The sequence below is a fragment of the Triturus cristatus genome, chromosome 7 (genome assembly GCF_964204655.1).
Source record: "Triturus cristatus chromosome 7, aTriCri1.1, whole genome shotgun sequence".
In the NCBI taxonomy this organism is placed as follows: domain Eukaryota; kingdom Metazoa; phylum Chordata; class Amphibia; order Caudata; family Salamandridae; genus Triturus; species Triturus cristatus.
The window spans coordinates 203,580,093-203,605,674 of record NC_140590.1 but is presented as its reverse complement, the minus strand read 5'-3'; the positions used below and the strand labels follow the sequence as shown (position 1 = coordinate 203,605,674).

Here is a 25,582-nt window from a genome sequence, read left to right as displayed (position 1 = left end):
GGCAAAGAGATCCGCCACCACAAGTGCTACTTTGTGAAATGGCAGAGATTTCTTAAATGGGACCAATAGCTGAAACACACATGACCTAAACAGCAAGCCTAGTATCATTTTTCAAAATAATCCTCGCTATCTGCAATCTCTGACTCTTGGGAAGAGCTGCTTGTAGTGTTTATGTAATAATCCTTTTCAGAACCCGCTCAAAACTTCCAAAGTTTGAGGGCACACCTCAAGATTGGCCCAATCTACAGATGTAAACTGATATATAGTGTCAAAAACTTTGTGAGAACTTTAACATTACACCTCTGTTTGGAAAAAATACTGACCGGGACAACTACAGGCTAATCTGAGACCACTCCTGTCCTGCTAAATGTGTAAAAACGGTGGGATCAGGCCACCTGTCTACACATCTGAGGCCAGAAACCTCCTAGGCAACTTTACATCCGGATTCCAACCAGGACACAAAATGGAAATCCCCATTCTGAACATCAGGGTACAGTTTCTTGACGCCCTTGAAGGTTCACACATCTGCTTCCTCAGTGGACCGATCCACATCAGTTATCGGGTGCTTCTCAGCTCCACCTCCTTTCCTGGTTTAGAGGTCCTGCATTAACGCACTTTCTTTCCAGTCCAAGTAGAGCTAGAAAGTTAAATTGTATAGCTCTTCGATGTCCTTAACCGGGGAATCGCGCAATGTTTGTTCCTACACAGCACCATTAGCGGTTGTCCTGGAAACTCACACCATCACCATATATTGTTATCGATTGCTGCGCCTCCTAAAAGCGAGAGATGCGTTTGAGAGTGTGTAATAGTGTCATCCTGCCAGAACTTTAGAGACTTTTCCATTTTTATGGCCCGAGTAGATGAAACACGTCAACCTGTCATCAACAGCATAGAAATGACCCAAGCAAGAAGTTCTCCTCAAAAGTGAAACTTCTGTCACTCACATCGGTGCCAGCAGTGCATTTAACAACTTTAGCTGTCTTCAGCTCCCACATGTCGCCCACAGAACTGCAATTTTATTGCAGTGTCATATCTAGGTAGGCATCCTGCTACCCACTTTACACCAGAAACTCATAAAAACAAATCCCCTTGTTGCAAGAGCCCAGAATCATGCAGCCATGCACAGCTTGAGCTTGAAATTACACTTGACAAGAAGGCATTAGATTGAGTCACAGTAAAAGGGCAGCCACAATTTGAGACACAACGTCTACTAGTTCACTGCTATACAATATTGATTTACATATACAAGGTTTTCCATCCATTTCAGCATGCCCAATGATTGAGGTGTACTCCTTACCCAAAGCCTCTGCCCCTTCCCCACCCAGCCTTTGCCTTGGAAAATCATTCCCTCCTCATCTCAGACTTTAGACTGGTTCATTCATGTTTCTGAGAGAACAAGAATCCATTCTTTTTGCTCTGCATTTTAGTGTTCGAGGCATGTGGGCTGCTGAATTCATATCTGTGCATAGATCGCCGCCTAGTGTTGGGTCCGGATGATTGCACATTGTTGTCCTGGAAGAGTCTTCGAAGTATCCTGAGATGGGTGACTCCTCCCCTGGACCACAGTGCGCATGGGCATCCTCTCCATCCCCAGATTGTTTTTTTCCGCCATTGGGTTCGGAGGCAACTATCTTAGCTCAACTTCGGAATACTTAGTTTTAGGCCAAAAGGCCTATAGTTTTCGTCGGTACAGTTACTGTTCGGTGTCGACTACTAGTTCTAGTGCTCCACGCCCTCTTCCAACTTTCGGACCGAATTGGTCCAAACTTCGACACTCGATCGACGATGGAATCGAGGACTCCGTTCAAGAGGTGTCCGTTGTGCCACGCCAAGTACCCTCATATCGACGTCCACCCAGTCTGTAATAAATGTCTCTCGCCGGATCACGACTAATCGAAATGCATGGCCTGTGCACGGTTCCGACCCAAGAAGACTCTGCGGAACCGACGGGCGGCGAGGCTCGAGGCGCAGCAAGCAGCGCCCGCACCCACCAACATATTCAGCACCGAGGACGAGGACGCCGAGAGTGTGGAAGAAATAGTCTCTAGCCCCGCTTCACAGCATGGTTCCCAATCGGACGACGATGACGAAGGTCTCTTTCGACGTGAAGAAGCCGTCGACGAGGTAGGGGACTTCGACGAAGCCTATGGGGCCGAAGAAGACAGCTCTCCCGAGGAGCTAGGCCTATCCGTCGAAACGGAGGCCGAAATTGTACATCGTCGTCAGGCTCCGGTCGAGGGATCGCCTTCGGGCCTTACCCAAGACCTAATTCATGGTTCCTCGGCCCCGCCTTCCGGCCCGGCATCGAACACTATGCAAGAGCCACTATTACCAAAGACGACCGGGTTGTTAAACCCAAACACATCCATCGCTCCAGTCCCTTCAAAATCGAAAGTGAAACTGGTGGTGGTCGGATCAAAGGCGTCGAAACAGTCCACTGTCCCGGCGCCGACGCCGAAAAAAGTCGTCGGCTCCGAACGCGTACAGAGAGACTTCGGTGCCGAGCTCACCGCAGCAGACGCTGTCGACGCACAGAAGAAGCGCGCCCTCGGGCACCACAAGGCACCGACACCGAAGCCTGTAACCTCCGCAGTCAAAATGGCCGCCTCGGCTACGTCGACGCCTAAAGCACCGATGCCGAACAAGTCCTCGACTACGTCGACTATCGATGCATCCCTTCAAACCAGTGACCCCCTTCCGACAAAAAAGTCGGGGTCGGCCTCGACGCCTACTATCAAGATGCCCACCAAACCACCATCTCTGTTTGCTGTGCAGCAGGTCTCTGCATCTCTACAACGCATCCGTGACCGGGTAGCCCTACGCTCTACCTCGGGTCCCGACACTACCTCACCCTGTAGAGTGCACTCGGAGCCCACCAACATTACATTTGGGCTGCCACCGACATCGGCACCGAAACTATTTCAAATTCGGACACTTGTCCTCCACACACAGTCCACCACCTCTGGCCTAACAGAACAAGACTCTTCAGGGCTACAATTTATCCACGCCGACACTGGCAGGCTAATGCTTCACAAGCGCAAAATAACGCCAATCAGAGAAGAGGTGCCATACAAAATTCCTCTTAAACGCAAGCTACCGGCGGAGCAGGAACCAGTGCTACAAGAACACTTCCATCCCCTCCAACTAGATCCGCAGTCCTTTTCTCCTACCCCTTCTGAATCGGACCCGATGCAGGATTATGGTGGGGACGATACCATCTACCCCGGGGACGCAGATCCCGATGAACCACTACAAGACCCTGATCAGGCATGGGATGACCCCACAGCCCAAAGTATTGCGCCACATACTCAGGATGCGCAACTCTACAATATTAAAATGTCTCCTACAGAGGACACAGCCGCATTCAATGCCCTTATCGAACGGGCTGCTGCTCATCATGGGGTGGAACTGCATTCTGACGCCATTGAGGAGGACTTCCTGCTTGACACTTTCGCATCTTCAGAAAGGACTGTCAAGACTCTGCCCATGCTTAAAGGGGTTTTGAAGCCTGCCAAAGACATTTTCAAGGACACCACAAGAGCCCGGGTGTTAAACCCCAGGATTGAAAAGAAATATAAGCCTGCACCTGGTGACCCTAAATACATTAGGGGTCAGTTGCCATTAGACTCTATGGTGGTTGCCAACGCTCGCAAAAGAGCCCACTCACAGACGACTGGTGATGCTCCTCCCCCAGACAAAGAGTCAAAGGTCCTTGAAACATCGGGCAAACGTGTTGCAGCGCAAGCAGCAAATATCCTGCGCATTGCCAATACACAGGCACTCCTGGCACGTTATGACAGGTCACATTATGACACGCTGGAGTCACTGCTCCAACATCTACCAGAGGAGTATAAAGAGTCAGCGGAACTCCTCATTAGAGAAGGACAACTCCTCACTAATGCATCCATAAAATGCGCCCTAGACGCAGCTGACACAGCGGCCAGGGCAATAAACACAAGTGTCATGCTGCGACGCCATGCCTGGTTACGCATCTCAGGCTTCAAACCCGAGATCCAAAACAATATCCTCAACTTACCGGTTAACACGGAATTTTTATTTGGCCCAGACGTTGACACTACCCTAGAGAAAATAAAAAAAGACACAGACACTGCCAAATCTATGGGGGCACTACAAACGCAACAATTCCGTAGTGGCTCCTTTCGTCGCACTGGAAATAGGGGAACGTCAAGGGGTCAGGGGTCACAACAACAGTATGCTAAAGGTGGCACACAAACCACCTACGATAAAAACAACAGGGGTGGATATCGTGGATCCAGCACCAAGGGCAGGGGACGTGGATATGGCAACACCAGGTCCTCCCCGAAGAACAAACAGTGACGCCCTCTCCCTACCCCCCGACCACTTAACACCTGTCGGGGGACGACTCCAGCTGTTCCTGTCCGCATGGAAGAACATCACCACGGACAGGTGGGTCAGGGACATCATTCAACATGGGTACTCTCTGGAACTAACTTCTACTCCACCCAACATACCACCAAAGCACCATCCTATGTCAGCCGAACACTTGGGTTTACTACAGCAAGAAGTGCTTGCTATGCTCGCGAAAGGGGCCATAGAAGTAGTGCCCATCGCCCAGCAGGGCACAGGGGTGTATTCTCTGTACTTCTTGATCCCAAAAAAGGACGGCTCGCTCAGACCTATCCTAGACCTGCGACCCCTAAACCTATAGATGCTATCGGAGCATTTCCATATGCTCACCCTCCAACAGGTTCTCCCACTACTCAGTCGGGGGGATTTCCTAGCTACGCTAGACCTGAAGGATGCATACTTCCACATACCAATACACCCTTCACACAGGAAATACCTCAGATTCACTATTCAAGGGAATCACTATCATATGCTCACCCTCCAACAGGTTCTCCCACTACTCAGTCAGGGGGATTTCCTAGCTACGCTAGACCTGAAGGATGCATACTTCCACATACCAATACACCCTTCACACAGGAAATACCTCAGATTCACTATTCAAGGGAATCACTATCAGTTCAAAGTTCTCCCCTTTGGAGTAACAACAGCACCCAGGGTCTTTACCAAGTGCCTGGCGACAGTGGCCGCGCATCTTCGAAGACAAAATATTCACGTCTTCCCTTATTTGGACGACTGGCTAGTTCAGGCCAAGTCAGCACAACAATGTGCCACCCACATGTCCCACACCATTCACCTTCTTCACGATCTGGGATTCTCACTAAATTACCCAAAATCAAGTCTCCAACCTGCGCACGTACAACAGTACTTAGGCGCGACAATCAACACTCTGGCTGCCACAGCTCAGCCAACTTTAGTGAGAATCAACAGCATGCAACTGCTGATCTCAAAATTCAAACCTCAACACTCCCTTCCGGCGCGAGTGTTCATGCAGTTGATAGGCATGATGGCCTCCTGCATTTTCATAGTCCCACACGCGAGACTACATATGCGCCCGCTTCAGGAGTGCTTAGCACGTCAATGGAATCATGCTCACGGGCAACTAAAAGACCTAGTGTTGGTGAGCGGTCGGGCATACAACTCTCTGCATTGGTGGAATCCACAAAACCTTTGCAAGGGCCGACCGTTCCAAGAGCCTGTTCCACAAATAATACTGACAGCGGACGCGTCTCTCCAGGGATGGGGAGCTCATGTACTCAATTACACAGTGCAGGGACTATGGACTACACAACAAAAGAAGATGCATATCAAGCTTCTGGAACTGATGGCAATCTTCCTGGCAATGAAAGCATTCAAAGTACACCTGTGCAACAAGGTCGTGTTGATCCGGACGGACAACATGACTGCCATGTACTACATACAGAAGCAGGGAGGAACACACTCTCCACAGTTGTCTCATCTGGCTCAGAGCATGTGGAAGTGGGCCATTCAGAGGAACATATTCCTCATGGCGGAACACCTCCCAGGCAAGGACAACCAGATGGCGGATCTGCTCAGCAGACACAGCCACCAGATGCACGAGTGGGAGTTACACCCATCAGTACTCCAACCGTACTTCCAGCAGTGGGGTCATCCAGAGATAGACCTATTCGCCACAAGGGAAAACGCAAAATGCCAAAGCTTTGCCGCCAGGTTCCCACATCCACAGTCGCAGGGCAATGCGATATGGATGAACTGGTCCGGCAAATTTGCGTACGCTTTTCCCCCAGCGCCGTTGATACCGCTGGTGGCACGCAAACTGCGACAGCATTCACTGACACTCATCCTGGTTGCTCCAACATGGGCACGCCAGCCATGGTACACCACCTTTCTGGAACTTTCCGTGGTGCCGCATCAAAGGCTGCGGATCAAACCCGCGCTTTTGACGCAGAACCATGGAGAAATTCAGCACCCAGATCCGCAACAGCTGAACCTGGCAATCTGGCTCCTGAAGTCCTAGAGTTTGGCTACCTAAACCTGCCACCTGACTGTATGGAGATCATTAAGGAAGCTAGGAGATCCACTACCAGAGCTTGCTATGCAGCCAAATGGAAGAGGTTTGTCATTTATTGCAACAACAATCACAATAACCCGCTAGACGCATCTATTCAGAACATAATCTGCTATCTATTACACCTATACCGATGCAATCTGGCATACACCTCAATACGTGTCCATTTAACAGCAATAGCAGCCTATCTCCAAAACAGGCAGCACCTCTCTTTATTCAGAGTGCCTGCCATCAAAGCCTTCTTGGAAGGACTTAAACGGGTGATTCCCCCAAGGCACCCCCCAGCACCGGTGTGGAACCTCAACTTGGTCCTCACCAGACTAATGGGTCCACCCTTTGAACCTCTCCATTCTTGTGAGATTCAATTCCTCACCTGGAAAGTGGCTTTCCTGGTTGCCATCACTTCCTTAAGAAGAGTTAGTGAACTCCAGGCACTAACCATTCAGGAGCCATTTATACAAGTTCACGCAAACCGGGCCGTACTACGTACCAGCCCCAAATTCATGCCTAAAGTAATATCGCAGTTCCACATGAACCAAACCATTGAACTGCCTGTTTTCTTTCAAAACCCACAAAATGTCGCTGAGAGGATGCTCCACACACTAGATGTAAAAAGGGTCCTCCTGTACTATATTGACAGAACTAAAAACTTTAGGAAGACTAAACAACTCTTCGTTGCCTTCTCTCCACAACACAAAGGCAACGCCATTTCCAAAGCAGGTATAGCCAGATGGATCGTTAAATGTATCCAAATTTGTTATCAAAAAGCTAAACGCACATTAACGATTCCTCCACGAGCCGACTCAACACGAAAGTTAGGGGCGTCCATGGCTTTCCTGGAAAACATTCCTTTACAGGAAATATGTAGAGCAGCCACATGGTCCACTATACATACATTTACCAAACACTACTGTGTAGATGTACACTCAAAACAGCAGGCAGCTGTAGGACAGGCTGTTCTCAAAACTCTTTTTCAGACTGCTGCAGCTGGCACGGGTAGCCGCCGCTAATAGGAGGTACTGCTGTGTATTCTATGCACAGATATGAATTCAGCAGCCCACATGCCTCGAACTGAATATGCTACTTACCAGTATGCATCTGTTCTTGGCATGTAGGGCTGCTGACATTCATATCGCCCTCCCTCCTCCCCGGCGCCTGTAGCAGCTGCAGCTCTCAGAATTACTGTATAGCATGGTCATCACTTCCTGTATCTACTCCATCACTGCCACAATGGTGAAAAACAATCTGGGGATGGAGAGGATGCCCATGCGCACTGTGGTCCAGGGGAGGAGTCACCCATCTCAGGATACTTCGAAGACTCTTCCAGGACAACAATGTGCAATCATCCGGACCCAACACTAGGCGGCGATCTATGCACAGATATGATGTCAGCAGCCCTACATGCCAAGAACAGATGCATACTGGTAAGTAGCATATTCAATATGCTCTTCCAGGCTGTCAGTTCTCTGCTGTTGCGGGGCTCAGTGTTTCTCCTTCCTATCTCCGCAACCTGAACCAAAGACTTGTTGATTATTAATTTTTCCCTATCCTGTGGGTCAAATACTAGTATTTGCTCCTGAAACACTGTGGTCATTGAAAGGTCACCACTGGACCACCTCTACAAAAGCCTAATGTTTTTCCTCACCAAGGCACGGATTTAGATCTTTGCTGTGTATTGCTATGAATGCCGAGCCATCCATTTCCTCTCAAGAATAGACTTTTTTGTGTCTCTTCCCTAAGCACTCTAAGGCATTGCCACTGCTGCACATAATGCTTTTTAAAAGCCTGTGGATAAATACTTTGACTACTATATTAGTCCTATCTTCCGAAAGTGTCTGCCATTTAAAGAGGTATGTATGAGAATGGATGCCACATTCTGGGATAACAAACTTGCTTTTTTCTCCATGAAAGCCCGTCAGGCTGCAGTGCCATTTCCAATTGTGGTATCCATCCATTCATTTGCTCTGATGTTTTATGGAGTGCTGCATGTCGCTTTGTCACTTGTACTCTAAAGAGTAGGAAAGTTAAATCAGTGCTGGTAAACACTGACCTGAAAGAGCCCACTGTAGCTAAAGTCAATGGCTTTTAACAGTGATTGAATTTGACATTTTGCAATTACTATCTTCAATCCAGAAATAATTGGATGGTCTGTTTTTGTTTTGGGATTTTGGGAACCGTATACTACGTTGCAGGAGTTGGGTTGTTTCAGAAAGAGATGCCATGCGATCCTGCTCGGCATTGATTTGTTTTCAGGACGATATTATGTTATCAGTTGTTTGTGTCTGAAGACTTGACGTATGTTTTTTTTGTGTTCTGCTTTCGGTCTGTGATGACCTGCTTGGGAGTGAGTATTTCTTGGTATCTCTTTGTTCACCTTCTCCCTAAAATCTTTCCGTAGCGAATGACTATTTGGATCTAACTCTGTATTTTGTGTCCACTAAGTAGAGTCGAGTTTGAGGGGTATTTTCAAAATGTTGTGTTCTGTGGAGGTCCTCTTGTTCTCTTTCTGCTTCTGTGCTGTAAGGTATCCCTTAACGATCAGGTGTCTGAGGTAGTCCTCTGTGGTTCCACCAACTTGAATCTTGTCCTGTGGAGAGTAGGGAACGTTTAGCTTTCACAGTGTGAGTACTGGTTTAGATATATGTGTAAATACATTGATTATAGATATGTAAATGTCCCTTTACAGCTGCTGATGTTGTGAGATTGTAGTTTTCACTTAAATCTTTAAGTTGTTGTAGTTCGTCTTTTTTGCTTTTGATTCCCTTTGCATTGCTTATGTTCGTCAACAGAGAATTGCACCTGTTTGGTACAGAGGTGTGTGTGTGTGCAGTATATGCAGTTTTTGGTGTTCAGATACTATAGTGTTCCTGGAAGTCCCGTCAGTTACTAGTTTGGGAGGTATACTGTACACGGATCTTGGTGTTGATATTGTACTGTTCACCTTGGATCTTAAGAAGTTAGTGCGGTTAGTTTACAGATTACTGAGGATATTGTCTTCATAAAATTGCTGCAGTTCTTTACAGATTTGCAGCTGATGGTGTTTTAGTGTTGCTCTCTTTAAGTCCTTGAGTAAGTAAACACACTTGATTTCGGTACCTTTTCAGTATCCTTTATTTTGAGGTGGGGTGATCAGTTTGATGGAGGCTGGTCTTAGTGTGTTTGGTATTTATTTGCGGTTAATGCTACAGATCTGATTGCATTTGTTTTTTGGTACCTGGTGATTATAAGATTGCTTCTCTCTTGTGGCACATGTGTTCTACATGTTCTGCATATAAAGACTTATTAGGATGTTAGAGGATTGTAAATTCTTCTTTCATTCAGTCTTCAGCAAAGTAGATGCCACTGTGCAGTGTTACTAGTGATCTCCTCTATATGGCTTGCCCCAACCGTACATAGTGGCAGAAGGTAGAATACGTCACAATAGGCCAAATGGTTTATATGCTTAACAATCTGTTAACGACTGAAGGTTTATGAAGATGACATGCTAGGTACTGTTTGTGAACTTGCAGAACAGCTTTTGGTCTGTTTCAGTTAGCCTTTTGAGGTGTGACTGGATGGTCCTGTATGCTATGTAGAAGAATCTGAGCTAAGGGTCACCGTGATGTCTGGTGGGAGGATGCTTATTTATTGCGGAAGCCCGTGGGTGACGTAGAAGATTGGGAATGCTTGGGAAAATACAGCTTAGGGATCCAGGTTGGTGGGAATAAGAAAAGAAAACCATATATTGTCAAGTTTGCTAAATGTTAGCTATAAAGGGATTCTCTGACTCCAAAGCATTCTCTTCTTTCAGATGAAGCTGTCCCTGGAGAAGCTGCACCAAGGCATCACCGTGGTGACTGAACCCCCATTGGAACCCGAGAGGAACCAGGGAGACTCTCTATCCTGAGGCTTGATGCTCTCCATTGTTGGCAAGGCACAGTGATGTGCAATACAGCAAGGTGGTGGTACTGAGGGAGGGAGGACAAGCATTCCCACAAGATCTGGCACCTTTATTTCGGAGGAAATCTTATTGAAGATCTATTTCGAAGAACACTGGGGAAAAATGAAATGGCTCCCTGTGGACCGCAAAACCCACAAATCCCTTCCCTGGCCGCATTCTGTTCCCTGGAGGACTCGGGACGGCAGGAGATTTGGGTTGATGGGACGAAGGAGCTGGAACGGTTAGTCCTTCATTTCAAGCTGTTATGTTAAGGGTTTCAAGGCCGCCCATCGCAGACCGCACCTTGTTTGGAAACTGGACTTGAGGGCGGCAGCTTACAGGACTGCCTTCTTGTGTCCCCCTAGTGTGTTTTGTGAGATCATAGGATGCAGTCAGTAAGTGTTTCCAAAGCCACTTGATGCTGGAATCTGGCCTTAAAACCACGTTGTTTTTTTCCTTTTCATGATGGACATTGGGATGACTTTGTATACTCTGAAGACTCTCCCTTTACCACAGGTTACGGCAGTGGGATGAGTTACACTGAGCTCATGCTAGGGAAAGGGGATGAGCACCAGGTTGAAATCAATGACAGGAGGCTGTGACTTAAATTAAGGACATGTCAGAGGCCCTGCATTGGAACTGTGCAGCACTTTGAAGAGGACCATATGCTTGATTGTTGGGTGTGAATCATGACTTAGGGTGTGAGAGAAGGATGCAGTGCGCCCGTGTTCATTTGTGGCACGGTATTCAGGCTGAATTTGTTTCCTATTACTTGAACACACTCTCTTATGGAATAGGTAGGATCTTGTAGCAAATGAAGAGGAAAGGCTGAGACTGGAAGTGATCGAGCCTATTCTAAGCTATAAAAACTGTGTATTAATGTCAAATCGACAGGCTAAGACATCAAGTTCACTGGATAAAAGGTGCAAAGACCTGAACAAATCCATGTTTCCGGATGAGGGATTTGGTGGTTCTGCCCATACAGTATTGCTGCAGTTATCCAGTGTCTCCTCTTTTTAACCTTCTACCTCTGTCTCATTAGCACTTCTTTTGGGTCTTGTCCAACCTTATATAATCATAGATGCTTGTCCCAAGTGTTTGTAGCAGAAGCCATGCGGCAAACTCACCCCACCAAGGGATGTCACCAGTGGGTAGTATCTGCTGATCCTCGCTTATTGTTAGGGCCTTTCGGCAGTCATTCTGATAATCCTCTTTGTGGTCATACGGCACTGGCAGAAATAGAATGTAAACATTATGATTATGGCGTGTCTAGCTTTAGATACATGTGCTGTGCATACTCCTGCCATCTAGTGTTGGGCTGGAACGTGTGTGACTTATTTTTCTTTGAATAAGTCTTTTGAGTCACGAGTTATAGTGACTCCTCCTATTACTGGTATTGTATAGGGGCATCGGCCCTATTGTTAGATTGTTTGTCTCCGCCGTCAGGTTCGGTCGTGTCTTTAAGTGCATGTTTACTTTCTGTGGTTTCTATTTTCGGGCTGTTGATTGGCCAACCCTTGGTATCAGGAAATGGATTAATCCTGTGATGTCACATGTGGGGTCAATATGTATGTGATCTCCTTCCACTAATGTTTTCATTTTGGTGAATCGACCCCTACCTCACTGGCAAATGGGATTGTAGTTAAAAAGAGACTATTTGATAAAAGAACTGGCCCCTGAATACAGCCACTTCTAAATGTAATGAACACAGATATATCCATTTACTGAAGTCTGGGTGGAACCTTCTTTGAGGTTTGGATTTTGAGGAACATAGAGAATAAAGTATCTTGAACTTTTGATTGGGAGAAAAGTGGTCAGACTGGATAGAACTCAATGTTTTTATGCCACCTGAAGATGCAGGGCATATGCAGGACTTGCCCAAGGAAGATCTCAAATGAAGAACTGCTTGTTGTCAGGATACACAGCTGGGACTGGTAAAAAACGTTTACCCTGAAACTTTTTAAACGCAGGGAATCACAACACGGTTGTTACAACGACCGCGTTGTGATTCCGCATACGATTACGCCTCAAGTCAGAACAACGACTTGCGAAGGGGGGGGGAGGGGGGTGGAGGTGTTGGATTTAAAATCCAACACCTTCCTTAGTGTCCGCACAGACTGAAGTTGGAATAGTAAGTTATACTATTCCAACATCCAGCCACCCCCCCCCCCCCCCCGCAAGTCGTTGTTCCGACTTGCAGAGTAATGGTATGCAGAATCACAACGCTGTTGTAATGACCGCGTTGTGAATCCCTGCGGGGAAAAACTAAGCGTAATAAGGTCATAGATTCCTGGGACTTGGCAATCCAAGGCTCCAGTTTACGCCGCCCTTGAACCTTGCACTAACTTGTTATCGTTGAATTTATTCTGCCTCAATACCGGTCAATGTGGATTATTTGTGATGTTAAACCACCACATCCTGGTCGAAATAGAGAGCTATGAAACTATCACATCCCCTATTTCGGCTTCCACTACATCATTAAGGTGTGTAGTTGTTTCGTTAAAAATAAATTAATCTATACATAGCTATATATAATTTGCTGATGTATCTGTAGATGATGCAGTATTTGTGTCTGTGTATATGTCACCCACAGTATGGTGACATAGAACCTTAGTCTGCTGCAGATACACGTGTGCCCTGAAAACAAACAGCATGTTATTGAAGTCATCTGGTCTGTCATATGTGAAAAACTACACATTGGTCTCCTCAGGTCTCCAGCGACCATACATCATACAGATACCAACAGTCGGGTACTACAGGCTGGTCCTGTGTACACTGCTTCAACCATCTCAATAATACTGTTCACTAAGAAAATTATTTTTAGATCACCAGTCTTTCCCTCACTTTTGCTCAACTAAAAGACATTTGAGTGTAACACAGCTCACATGTCTTGGATTTGACTTCTAAATAGAGGGAAACGTTGGTCTCTCTTCATACTTGTGACTGCACATGGGTGCAATGGACTTCTCACAGAGGGTGTTATAAATAAACATATATTTTGATTACATTACAAATAATTTATTAACCATATTTATTATTTATGGCTAGGCGGATTTAGAGGAGAGTAGTGTCTCCCCTCCTTTGATACTGTAGTTTTGTACGGCTCAGAGACTCTCGACTAAACAAGCTCCTGCTGCCAGTTCCCCCCAAATGCGTGTCCTTTATTGGTAGCACCAACACTGACCACAAACGCATGGTTTCTTACTGGGTCCTTCCTCTCTCTACAGTCCATGAACAGAACCTCATATTCCCACATCACTGTCCATGAAGACACAGAGTCTCAATATTTCCGCATTTTCTGCCTTCCAGCTGCACTCATCAGTGGTGCCTCATTGGTTCTACAGTCACTGCCCACATACAGCCGTACTCATTCCTGTCTGCTCCCATCCCTTCAGTGGAGGTTTCTCACAACCACATCACTGCCCAACTATGCCTCACTCATTTCAATGCCTCTGCGCTCAAACCCATCACTGCCATACGCAAGGAACCTTACTTAATCCATTGCCTGCCTGAAACCCATCCGTGGGCCCTTAGCGATACTCCTTACAGCCTACATAACAAGAAGCCTTACTCGTTATCGCTGCACTTACATATGGCAATTAGGCCTTACAGTTTCTCACATGGCTGCCTTTAAATCGATCCATCGAACCTCGCATAGTTCACGGTTCTGTTCTCCCGCACCTCAGTGCCATATACACACCAAAAGCAGCACCTACGTCATGTCTATCTTCCGATATATCAAACATCAGTTATTCTCCTTTTTCTGGTCACTTTACACTCCATTAGATTTTCTCACTCCCAGATTATGTCCCTCTCTCACTTTTCTATTCCCCATTCTCATATACTGATCTTGTGCACCTCCATGCATATGGTATTTAATGCACAGCATAGTTCTAACACTGGGTTCTCCATTTCCAGCCTTTTTCTGGACAGTATGTTTCTTAAACTTTTGCTTGATCTTTTGAGCCTGTCTGATTTCCTTTACTGCCACATGCTCACCATAGGAGTATTTTATTCAGGCCTTCTAAAAAATAAAAAAAAATAAAAAAGAAATTCACCAGCAGAATTTGGAATATTAACTAAGCTATGAAATGCTGCTGGAATACGGCTTCAAGAAAGACTTGCATGGATGGCTTGCTCGTTCAAGCTGAAGGATTTAGCAGGCTCGATGCACCTTTCCAGTCTCTCCTTTCCTCTGCAGAGGGTGATGTGTGGTTTAAAAGTGGGTCCAACGTTACTGGGCTGGTCCCAGTAAGAAGAGAAGTAATAAGATGAGGCTGGTCGTACAGAAATTTCTAATGTATTGTTCATGTTTGTTCATATCTTTTAACCTGTTTTTCCTTCCTGTTGATTCACGTGATGGATGTCCGTGCCTTCTACATGCCATCTTGAAACACTCCGATGCAGACCGTCTCCACTGATGGTAATGTTACTGCTGTACAGGAGAGCACATCCAGACACAATACAGGTCCATTTAGTTTGCTTCTATGCACCACTCCATCTAGATGTTAAGTGTTCTGTGCTGTGCAGCATTGAACTGCACAGCAGAAGCTACATGCGGTGCAGGCCACCGTACCATCTTACCTATCCTGTAGCTCTGCCATCTTTTGGGACTATGGAGCCAGTGTTGTTTTATCAGGCAGGATAGTGACATTTCTGTCCTTGTGATGCCAGATTGGTGAGGGATATACTTTTTTGCCACAGCTCCTCAGTATTTAAGTCTGAGTTCTTCATTTTCTGGTGCACACACCGCATCCTGCAACCCTACCCAATTCAATGCCTGACTGGTTTGCACATTAGAGATTTGCATTAATGAGTTACTGCAACATGATTGTGTGCTGCAAATAAGTACAGTCAAGGATTGCTTTCTTTTTGTGATCTCAGTCACTTGATTGCTATTGAAATGTCCACTTAAGTGTTTGGCGAGCGAAGCCTTTTTGCCACTTGGTAGCTGTTCCACACAGTAAGTTGGCGTCTTCGTGCCTAGGATTAAGGTATCATTTTGGTAAACTACCTGCAAGTCACTAGTAGTAGGAGCTGCTGCTTTTCAAAATGGATATGAACTACCTTGAGCGCAGATGGTATGGATGTGTAGACCATTACAGCTGCTGACAAAAGCCAGTGGCTGCAAGGTTGCTACTACCATGCATCCCAGCCAGGTTTTCAGAGTTAGACTTACTAATGGTAATGTCCAGGAGGTGGCTCTGTATTACTAGCAAAGCCAAAGATGGAGCAGATTTCATTATGTCAGACCAGGAGCCTCCCTGAAAATTCATAATTTGTGGCATGTATATTTGAAGCTGTACATGTTGTGCATTCTCCTGCCATCTAGTGTTGGGCTCGGATGTGTTCAAATTGTTTTTGTTGAAAGAATTATTTTTAAGTTATGAGGTGTGGTGACTCCACCAATGCGCATGGGCATTGTCTTCATAGTTCAATAGTTTTTCTCTGACGTCAGGGATCAGATGTATCTACGGGAGCTCCAGTTTCGACAAGTTCTCACCGGGTCATTGGCACCGTTCCTGGTCAGTCCAAACAAACCTGCTGCTTGTTGGTCTCCACTGTCAGGTGTTGCTTTGACTCCGTTTCGTGGTCGACAAAATCTTCACTTTCGGGCTCTGCTCCTCACAGCTCCCATCCTTTTTGCAGCCGAGAATGTTGACATCATGGAACAGATTCCTATTTGGTTCTATGCAACTTGCCACGCCAAGTTCCCAAGTACGGATTTGCATGAAGTCTGTTACTTGTGCTTGTGAATAGTCCTGAGGTGCGTGTCGGAGCAGAAGGGCACAACACGTTGCCTCGGCTTCAATGGTGCAGCTCCGAGGAGAGGACACCCTGGACATTTTCAGTGAAGGGGAGAGAGAAGCCTTGCAGCAGTTGAATGCGTCTGGTGTAGAAATCATAAAGGCATTCTCATCAGAGGATGCTGACTCAAAGTCAGATATCGAGACTGAATGTAATGTAATGTCAAGGTACTTATAGAGCGCACTGTCACCAGACGGACATCTTGCGGTGTCGCCTTTGCGGTTTCCTGGCGCTGATACTCATACCGCTGTGAAACCCCTCCTGGCTTTCCCTGTGAAGTGTCCACTCCTGGGCACCCCCAGGGTGAAACCAGGCATCCTTAGCGCTGTTGGGGCCGGTGTGGAGGCTAAGCAAGCTATTGTCCAGAGTTTCAGTGTGGGGCCCGTGATTAGAATAGGCACCGAGGCGAGAATAGACAGGTCTGAGGAAATTGAGCCCGAGCCCTGCCGAGGCGGGAATCGAACCTTGGTCCCTGGCCAGAACTCTGCTTCAGGGGTTGCCGCTCTAACCATTGAGCCACACTCCTCCACTGGTCCCCCATCTGGACAACACTCGCTGCCAAGGACTCTAAAAAGTACCACTATCTCCCATCCCACAGAGGCACCAGCCTCAAGCTCGAAAGTCTCATCCCATGGCTTTAACCCGCCACTTCCTCAGAGCCATGGTCATCACTAAACTAACTTAAGCGCTAAAGTCTGCTTCAGTGCCTCATCCCTCGGCGTCAACTGCTGCTTCAATGCCTGATACGAAGGCAAACTTTTGGCTGCACTCCGAGTCAAAAACCTCAGAGCCAAGATCCACTTCAGGACTCTCGGTGCAGAGCTGCTTTGGCTCCATCTAGACCACCATTGGCTGAAAGTGACCAGCCCATACAGCTTCAGGAACTCCTCAATGCCGGGCAGTAAAGGATTCACATACAACCAGGCAAGGGCCAGATCATGGCTAACCCTGCCCAACCACCCAAGGAGTCTATTCCTAACAAGAGTAGCCTTAGATTCAAGGAGGCCCCCAAACCTCCCTCAAAGCCAATGTCCAAAAAGCCTTGGCACCATGATAAAGGCACTAACCTCTCCGTGCCTGTTGCTTCTAACTTGCCACCTCCTCCTCCTTCTGCTCCAATTCTTATTTACCCTTCGCAGCCTGCAGAAACACACTTACACGTTCCTCTAAGGGATCTCATGATTCAGGCAGTGGAAACAGCCCAGGATCGCCCTAACCCATATGACCCGCCATATGATCCCCCGACTGCTGATCCATGGGATGATTACTGGGTGGATCTCCCTGCTGACACTGACCCAGATTTGTACCCAGCGAAACCATCTTCCCCTGTTGACATAACTTCATACCATGAGGTACTACACAAGTCAACAGCTTTTTATAAGGTTGAACTGCATATTCAACCTAAGGAGGATGATTTCCATTTAGAAACCCTCTACTCCACTCAGTCGCTAAGGAGCCCGCGAAAGCCAGAGTCATCTCGCCCCGTCTGACACCCCCCTTAATTATAGGTAAATTACTCCCTGATTCACTGGGGGTTCACACAGCCAGAAAGAGAGCTAGCTCACAGGGTACAGGGAATGCCACCCAGATTGGGAGAGCATGAAAATGGATGCATGTTGCAGGGCAATCGGTCAGTCAGTGACACATTGCTAATTCCAATAGTTTGCTCTCTTGGTATGATCGCACCATCTGCGGTTAAATGGAAGGTCTCCCAGAACAATACCTCAAATGGGGGCAGGAGTTGGTAGCAGAGGGGAAGATAACCCTGTGCAGCATGTCTTGCGTTTGGCAGCTAAAAGACGCTTTTAGTATTGACTGTTCCTCTGGGGAGCATGGGGTACAGGCTATACACCGACATACGATGCGCTGTGGACAGCTGCGAGCAGCATACATTCTAGCCTCCTTCTAAGGTGGCATGCATTACTACGTGTCTCTGGTTTTAAAATGCAGGTACAACACCACCTCCTTGATGTACCTTTCAACAGCAAGCATCTTTTCGGCCCACATGTCGATGAGATGGTCGGAAAAATTAAAGTTACAGACTGGGATCTTAAGCCATGTAAGCACCTAGTGCCCATGGCTCCTTTCGCCACCTTCAGTAACGTGACACTGCCAAAGCAACTACACCCCCAGAGGCTCTCATTTCGTACACCAGGCTACAACAGCAAACCATCTTTACAGGGTTTTTTCAGGGGTGGGTATAAAGGAGGCAATGCTAGAGTTAAAGGGGTGGCTCCCAAAACTGTGACGCCCTTTTCCTTCTCTCCTATCACCCGAAACCTGTTGTGGGCAGACTACAGGAGTTCTTACCGCCATGGGAGGCAATTACCTTAGATTGGTGGGTTCCAGACATCATATTGAAAGGGTATTACTTAGCATTTACACAAACGCCACCCAACATTCCTCCACGCAGACACAAATTATCAACGGAGCATCAACGTTGGCTTGAAGAAGAGGTTCTCCCACTACTTGCCAAAGAGGCTATAGAGCCTGTGCCTCCACTACATCACGACAGAGGGGTGTACTCGCTTTACTTGCTCATTCCCAAGAAAGATGGATCCCTCAGGACGGTTCTCAATCTCTGACACCTCAGCAGACAAGACTTATGACACATACTGTCAGAACATTTCCACATAATCACTCTTCAAGATGTCATTCCTCTATTGCGGCAACGCAACTTCTTGACCACCCTCAACTTGAAGAATGCGTACTTCCATATTTCCATCAACCACGTCCCATCTATGATTTCTACATTTTGTGGTGAGTGGACAACACTACAAGTACAAGGCACTGCCTTTCACTGTCACAACTGCCCTTGGAGTCGTCACCAAATGTCTAGCCAATGTAGTTGCCCTCCTCAGGTGGGATGGCATCCACGTATTTCCTTACCTCCACCACTGGCTGATCAAGAGCATCACGCAGCAGCAATGTCTGGTGCACACGCAAACAACCATGGACCTTCTTAGGAAGCTGGGGTTTGCATTAAATATAGCCAGATATCACATTCAACCCTATCCGGTACAACCCTTCCTAGAGGCTACCCTAGACTCTAGGGTAGGAAAAGCTTACCCAAGCCTGGCCAGGGTCAACATGTTTCACAATCTACCTCTTTTTCATCCAGATCATTAGGTAACGGTAAGGACAGTAATGCTAGGCATTATTACATTCTGCATTGCAAACATCCCAAACACATGGTTTCACATGTGTCCCTTAAAACAGTGCCAAGCAGCACAGTGGCCTCAGACAGAGGGTCTATGGGGCGAACTAGTGTGGGGGAATGCCAACAACCTGTCACAGGGATGGCTCTTTATAGACCCAGATCTGCAACAGACCATAAGCATGGATGCCTTGCTCACCAGAAGGGGACCGCATCTCCAAGATCACACAATACAGGGCTTGTGGACAGCAGGGCCGAATTGCTAGCTATTCAGTTTGCTCTGAGAATTTCTTTCACTCATTCACAACAAGGTAGTTTTAGTCCGCATGGACAACACTACAGCTATGATTTCTCTGCAAAAGTAAAGGGGCATGCACTCGTCCCAGCTGTATGCTTTAGCCCAGAGCTTCTGGAAGTAGGCAATTGGTCACAAGGTTCAGTTATTCAGATAGTTCATTCTAGGTCTGGACAATGACTTGGCCGACCTGCTCAGCATTACCTATCAACAAGTCCACAAGTGGGAACTCCCTCCCCATACCCGTCTTTTTTACCGTTTGTAGTTCACAAGCTGAAGAAGACGTCTCTCATGCTCATCCTAGTAGCCCCAACCTGGGCGCGCTAACGCTGGTGCTCCACTCTCCTGGAACTCTCCCTGGTTTCTTACGAGAAGCTTTTTAACAGACAAGACCTCTCACACAAAACCAAAGGGCTCTCAAGTAACCCAATCCTCTGCAATTCAATCCTGCGATCTGGCTCCTGAGGTTATAGTTTGATTATCTCATACTATTGGAAGAATGTATGCCCATTTTTCGTGAAGGATACCGACCTACCACCAGGTCCTGCTATGCTGCCAAATGGAAGCGTTTTGTGCCCTATTGCCTTCCAACATAGATCAATCCTCTCACAGCATCAGTACAAAACATTGTCTATTACTTTCTTCCCATCATAAGTTAGGCCTTGCCTACACCTCTATTCGGTTACATTTGGCGTCAATGGATGCTTACCTACAAAACAGCCGGCACACTTCCCTATTCATGGTACCAGTCGTTAAGAACTTCATGGAAGGACTGAAGCGGGTTATCCCACCCTAACGTTGCTTGCTCCGGTATTGAATCTCAAAATTGTCCCAACTAGGTGTATGGGCCATCCATATGAGCCCCTTTACTCTTGCCCAGTTCAGTTTCTCTCGTGGTAGGTAGCCTTGCTTGTAGCCATTACTTCTAGGTGAGTCGGTGAAATACATGCTCTCAACTTAGAAGAGCCTTTCTTCTAGGTTCATCCAGATAGGGTGGCTCTCAATGGCCTTCTTGAGGAATATACTTCTAGCTGACATCTTTAAGTCAGTTACTTGGTCCACCCCTAACACTTTTACTAAACATTACTCTGTAGATATCCTAACTAGACAACAAGCTAGAGTTAGGCAGGCTGTCTTATTCACACTCTTTTACTCTTCTGCAACATGCTCAGGCTAAGCCACCTGTTTTTGGAGAGGACTGGTTTACAGTCTATGCTCAACATGTGTATCTACTGCTACACATGCCATGAATGGAAAATCTTACTTTCCCTGTAAGCATCTGTTTGTGGCATGTAATGCTGTAGATTCATATGTGCCCACCTTCCTCTCCGGCTTCCTAAGGTTTGTTGCAAGTACTCTTACCTTTAATTTATATTGCATGGTCCTCATCTGTTTCTATATGCTCCATTTGCATTTCATCGTCCCGGAGGAAGAAATACAGTCTAACTATGGTGCTGATGAACATGCGCATTGTCTATAATAGGTAGAGTCACCACACCTCGCGACTCGAAAAGACTTCATCACCAATCCAAACACTAGATGGCAAGAGTGCACAGCATGTGAACTACAGGCAATGTAACGTTTTTCTTTCTCTTGGTGCCAGTCTACCTCTGAAGGTCAAAGGGCAGGATGGCTGCTTTAAAGGTAGAGGACTGGGTAAGCAGTAAGCCATGCCAAGTGGCACAATTGATAGCCTGATTTTGTCTTTTTATAACCTGAAAGACCTTTCCATTTTTAATGGTAGACACCTATGGAGGGCCAGGGAATCAGTGAGTGGTTTCATTAAACATAAGGCATTGAGGCTTTTGCAGCCATGCAGACTGAGCTTTTGTGCGTTCAACAGATGATTTTTTTTATTTCAGACATGAATGGGCATTTTGGGGAAGAAGGGAGGTGACGCAGGCAGTGAAATGTGTGCGCTGGACTGGCAGAGATCTGGATTTTTTGCCATGACCAGACTGCCAGGGGCTCTCTTTATTTATATTTTTTTTATTGTGTATGTTGGGGCATCTTTTGTGAACCTCTGGCCTGCAAGCCCTGTTTTGTTCATATCACTTCCAAGAACTTTGGCCTGGACCACCTCCTCCCTTTCATTTTTGCACATTTTTATGTACTGTCACTTTATCTGTCAAGTAGGCCTTCCAGGCCTCTCGAGTGCCGTATTGAACCGGATTCGTTTTTGGGGTTGCATTGTGTGGCATCCCTTCCAGACAAATACACATACCACCCTGTATTCTTTGCTTAATTGATTTGTGTCTTTAACCTCTTTTTGTGATTCTGGTAAAGCGAAAGAATGCAGTATTAGGGTCCGAAATGTGAATGTTCTGTTCCTCGACAATGTCCGCTAATAGTTATTAGAGGTTTATTGTCTAAATAAAAAGGAAAAAGAGCAAAATATTCTTGTCTGGAGTTAATACTTCTGTTTTTATTGTCTCACTGAACTCCCCTAGATACATGAGAATTTTTACCCTCCAATCTCTGCATAACTTGATCTGTTTGACTGCTGGGAACGGTGAACAACCTTTACAACGCAACTGTTACAACGCACTACACTTAAAACGAAATTTTAACAACGCAACATCCACTACAACGCATTCCATTACATAGCATGACACTACAACGCATGTTTAAAAACTACCTTTACAACGCATTCCAAACATCGCATACTACCTTTACAACGCATACCATTACAACGCAATCCAACACTTACCCTACTGTTGCACCCCTGGAGTTAGAATAGTAATTTTTACCCCTATACTATGCGTTGTAATGGTATGCGTTGTAAAGGTAGTATGCGATGTAATGGAATGCGTTGTAAAGGTAGTTTTTAAACATGCGTTGTAGTGTCATGCTATGTAATGGAATGCGTTGTAGTGGATGTTGCGTTGTAAAAAATGCGTTGTAAGTGCATGCGTTGAAAAAGTGTGCGTTGTAACGACATACATCCGCTGGGAACAGTGCTTTAAAATGGGTGCTTAATTCCTACGGTGGGTAACTTCTGTTATGACACTTGTTAGATTTATGAGTTGAGCGGTAAGCAACGTGCCCCTGTAATTTTCCACTGGTAAAGTTTGGCTGAATAAACCTGCTGAAATTTACTAGCAGATAAGTGAAAAGTAAATACTGGTACATGTGGATTTTATCTATCGCACCAAATATATAAATTCCCATCCCTGCGTTGTTGGAATTAAGAAGGTGCATTACATTTTGCACCCTACTCTGGGCCAACCGTAAACGGGCCGAAGTGTTTTCTGTACTTGCCACTGAAATATGGGGTGATCTGCAGGTTACACGGGTTAATCCTAGCATGTCAGGCTCCGCCTTCTGAGTTTTGTAAATTGAGTGCCATTAAACTGGGGAATAGTAACACAAGTTTACACAGCTCTGTTTCTTATGTGCCCCCTACCCAAAACCTTCAGCCTGGGCCATGTATTTCCTTGAGTAGTTCATGGGAGTGCAAACCTTTTTCCTCTTCTCCCCCACTCAGGTTGGTTATGATATCTATTGGTAGGAAATATTCAGTATGACCAATTTTAGGTATGTGACAAAGTCCAGACTTGGCTGTAAAGACTAGTAGCCTTCCCTAAAGAGCACATTTTAAGTGTAGCAGGAACTTCTCGAGTACAACCTGTTGCTGTGCATAGAACAGAAGGAGGTGAGTTGACTATTGGAAAGTGATATTGTGTGGTGTGCGCTTTGGTAAAAAAAAAAAATCCAGTCGAATTTAAAGACCACTTTATATTTTTCCCTTCTCAACTTTCGAAAAAATAATAGAAACAGAGATATTTTATGCAAATTTGCCAAGTGCCGTTGTGAAATCTCTTGGGCGCAGTTTGCCCATTGTTTCAGCCAGCTGGTTGCCATGTCTCTCTCTGGGGATTTTCCCACTTATTTTAGGTCAGCCTTCAGCTCTCTGGGGGATGGTTCCCTTTTGTAACCACAGGTAATCTCTGGATTGACGTGAAGCTCTTTCTGCATCCCCTAAGGTGGCCATCTGACACTCACTGCCGTAATGTGTGACTGCTTCAGGTATCTTGTTGTCCTATTTTACGCTTGTTATTCCAGAAGTTCTTTGCTGCCCTCGGTCTTCGCTGTCTGACTGAGAGACTCTTCTGCACTCAGCAGGTCTCCCCGGCTGAATGTGAGAGCCTCCTCTTTCCTCTCGTAGCCATCTTGACGCCTTCTTGCCATTCTGCTCCTAGCTGACTCGGCGGTACTGCATTAGCATTTCTGTCCCACTCAGTGTTTCTTCCAAGATTTGAGTGTAAATTATTGATTGACTTTCTTCATATCTCTGTGCATAATTATTCGTGAACTCCTTCAACAAAAATCTCTCCCTCCAAGAGTCCCGCAGTGAAAGATTTGGAGGCAGCAGAAGTTCACCAAATGGGGAATTGCGAATGGGTTTGGTTAGTATTATGTAACTTGTATATGGTCGAAGAATCTCAGGGTGAGGTATGCTGTCTGACTCTCCCTGCTGGAAAGATTCTACCCTTTCTCTGTGTCCTTGGCCCAAGTTAGAAAAACCAAACCCCAAATTTACTGGTTGGTTGAGGAGATGACTGTGGTGGAGAGTTGAACACCAAGGGGTGGCCTTTGACCTCTTCGATATCATAAGAAGTGGCATCCCTGATAAACCCATGCTGGAGGTCATTAAGCAAGCCTGGCTGAAGACGGCTGAAATGCCAGAAACCGGTCCTAGGAAGCTTGTTTCCGGTCCAGGGAAGGCATGGCTTGGCAGTTCGGGCTTGACTGTTCCCATGAGGCACAGGGTCAAGACTGATTTGTATATGGCCATGTCTGAACTGGGGTGGCAGAGTGGGCTAAAGAATGATGATGGATCAAACCCAGATCTGTTGACTGGGTGTGTGTCTGATTGGTTCTGATGCTCCGTCCATCACCACCCCCTTTTGAACCGCTTTGGAGGTCATTAATGAGGCACAGGGAAACCGTGCTACGTTGGAATTATTATAGTTATTCACACGTTATTAAATAAATGGGAAATTTCTGACCCTAGTTGAATAGGTTTCAGGCCTTGCTAAATGGACATCTCTCTGTCGTGATGATTCAGTGGTATCCTGAGAGTGGCTTGAAGACCCATGAATATTTACGTGCCCACTATTCTTTGATGCACAAATAATGCTGAGGCAGGAATATCATAAGATCCATGCTGTTGGCAAATTCCAGGAGCATTTCAAGATGCAATAGTTCTCAAATGCTCAGAATTGCTGTCAGGTATGCGCACTGGTGATGCCTTTATTTTTTGTGTGTTCATAATCTGCTTGCATCCCCACCTCAGTCGGCACCAATGTTTCCAGTGAAGGATTGAGGGTGCTTCAAGCGCCATTTTTTGTGCGCCTAACATCAGACCCTATTGTAATAATGACCTTCATCTTGATCTGACATCTGGCTGTGAATTCTTTGGCCGGGGTGACCTGGCCGCCACATTTCCTTTAGCCACAAGAGTCCATTTTAGTTGGACACCGTGATCTTTGATATCAGTGTTACCTGTAAGAGGTTGGAGGGAGTGTGCAGAGTCTTGCATAGATCCCAGTTCCTGGCTTACCTGTCTGCAGAAATTCCTGCTTTTCTTCAATTTATGACCTGGCAATGTTTCCAGCAAGGGGTGTAGATCCCAAAGGAAGAGACGGAGACGAATGCATCAAATGATCTAGGGGCCGCAAGAGAAGCAAAGTTTGCAAACTAGAATTGCATGGAGAGCGCATCGGGATCACCTCAAGTCATTTATTTTTGAAGAACACATACAGAAGAGTGCTCTCTTGGCCCCGTTGAAATTGCAAAGGCAACTATTCCATATTTTATGCTTATGACTCTTAATGTCTCAGAAGAGTTCAAGGTTTAGACCTGCCTCCATTTTTTGCCAGATGAAAGTCAGCATTTTCAAGATGAAGCCACCTTCTATATGTGTCTGAAACCTTTGCTCATGAGCTTTGGGCTCTTGCCCCA

At 46.2% G+C, this 25,582-nt stretch overlaps 1 protein-coding gene across 3 annotated transcripts in view; it reads left to right on the top strand.

Annotated features, from left to right (window-relative positions):
* GRAMD1A (GRAM domain containing 1A) overlaps positions 1 to 14,408 on the top strand; it is a 676,680-nt gene extending 662,272 nt beyond the window's left edge. For all 3 annotated transcript variants that reach the window (XM_085616040.1, XM_085616042.1, XM_085616041.1), the window contains exon 19: positions 10,227 to 14,408. In XM_085616040.1, coding sequence (XP_085472166.1) covers positions 10,227 to 10,322 — 96 coding nt within the window. In that variant the 3' untranslated portion in view covers positions 10,323 to 14,408. The remainder of the gene's footprint in view (positions 1 to 10,226) is intronic.
* Positions 14,409 to 25,582: the final 11,174 nt, after the last annotated feature.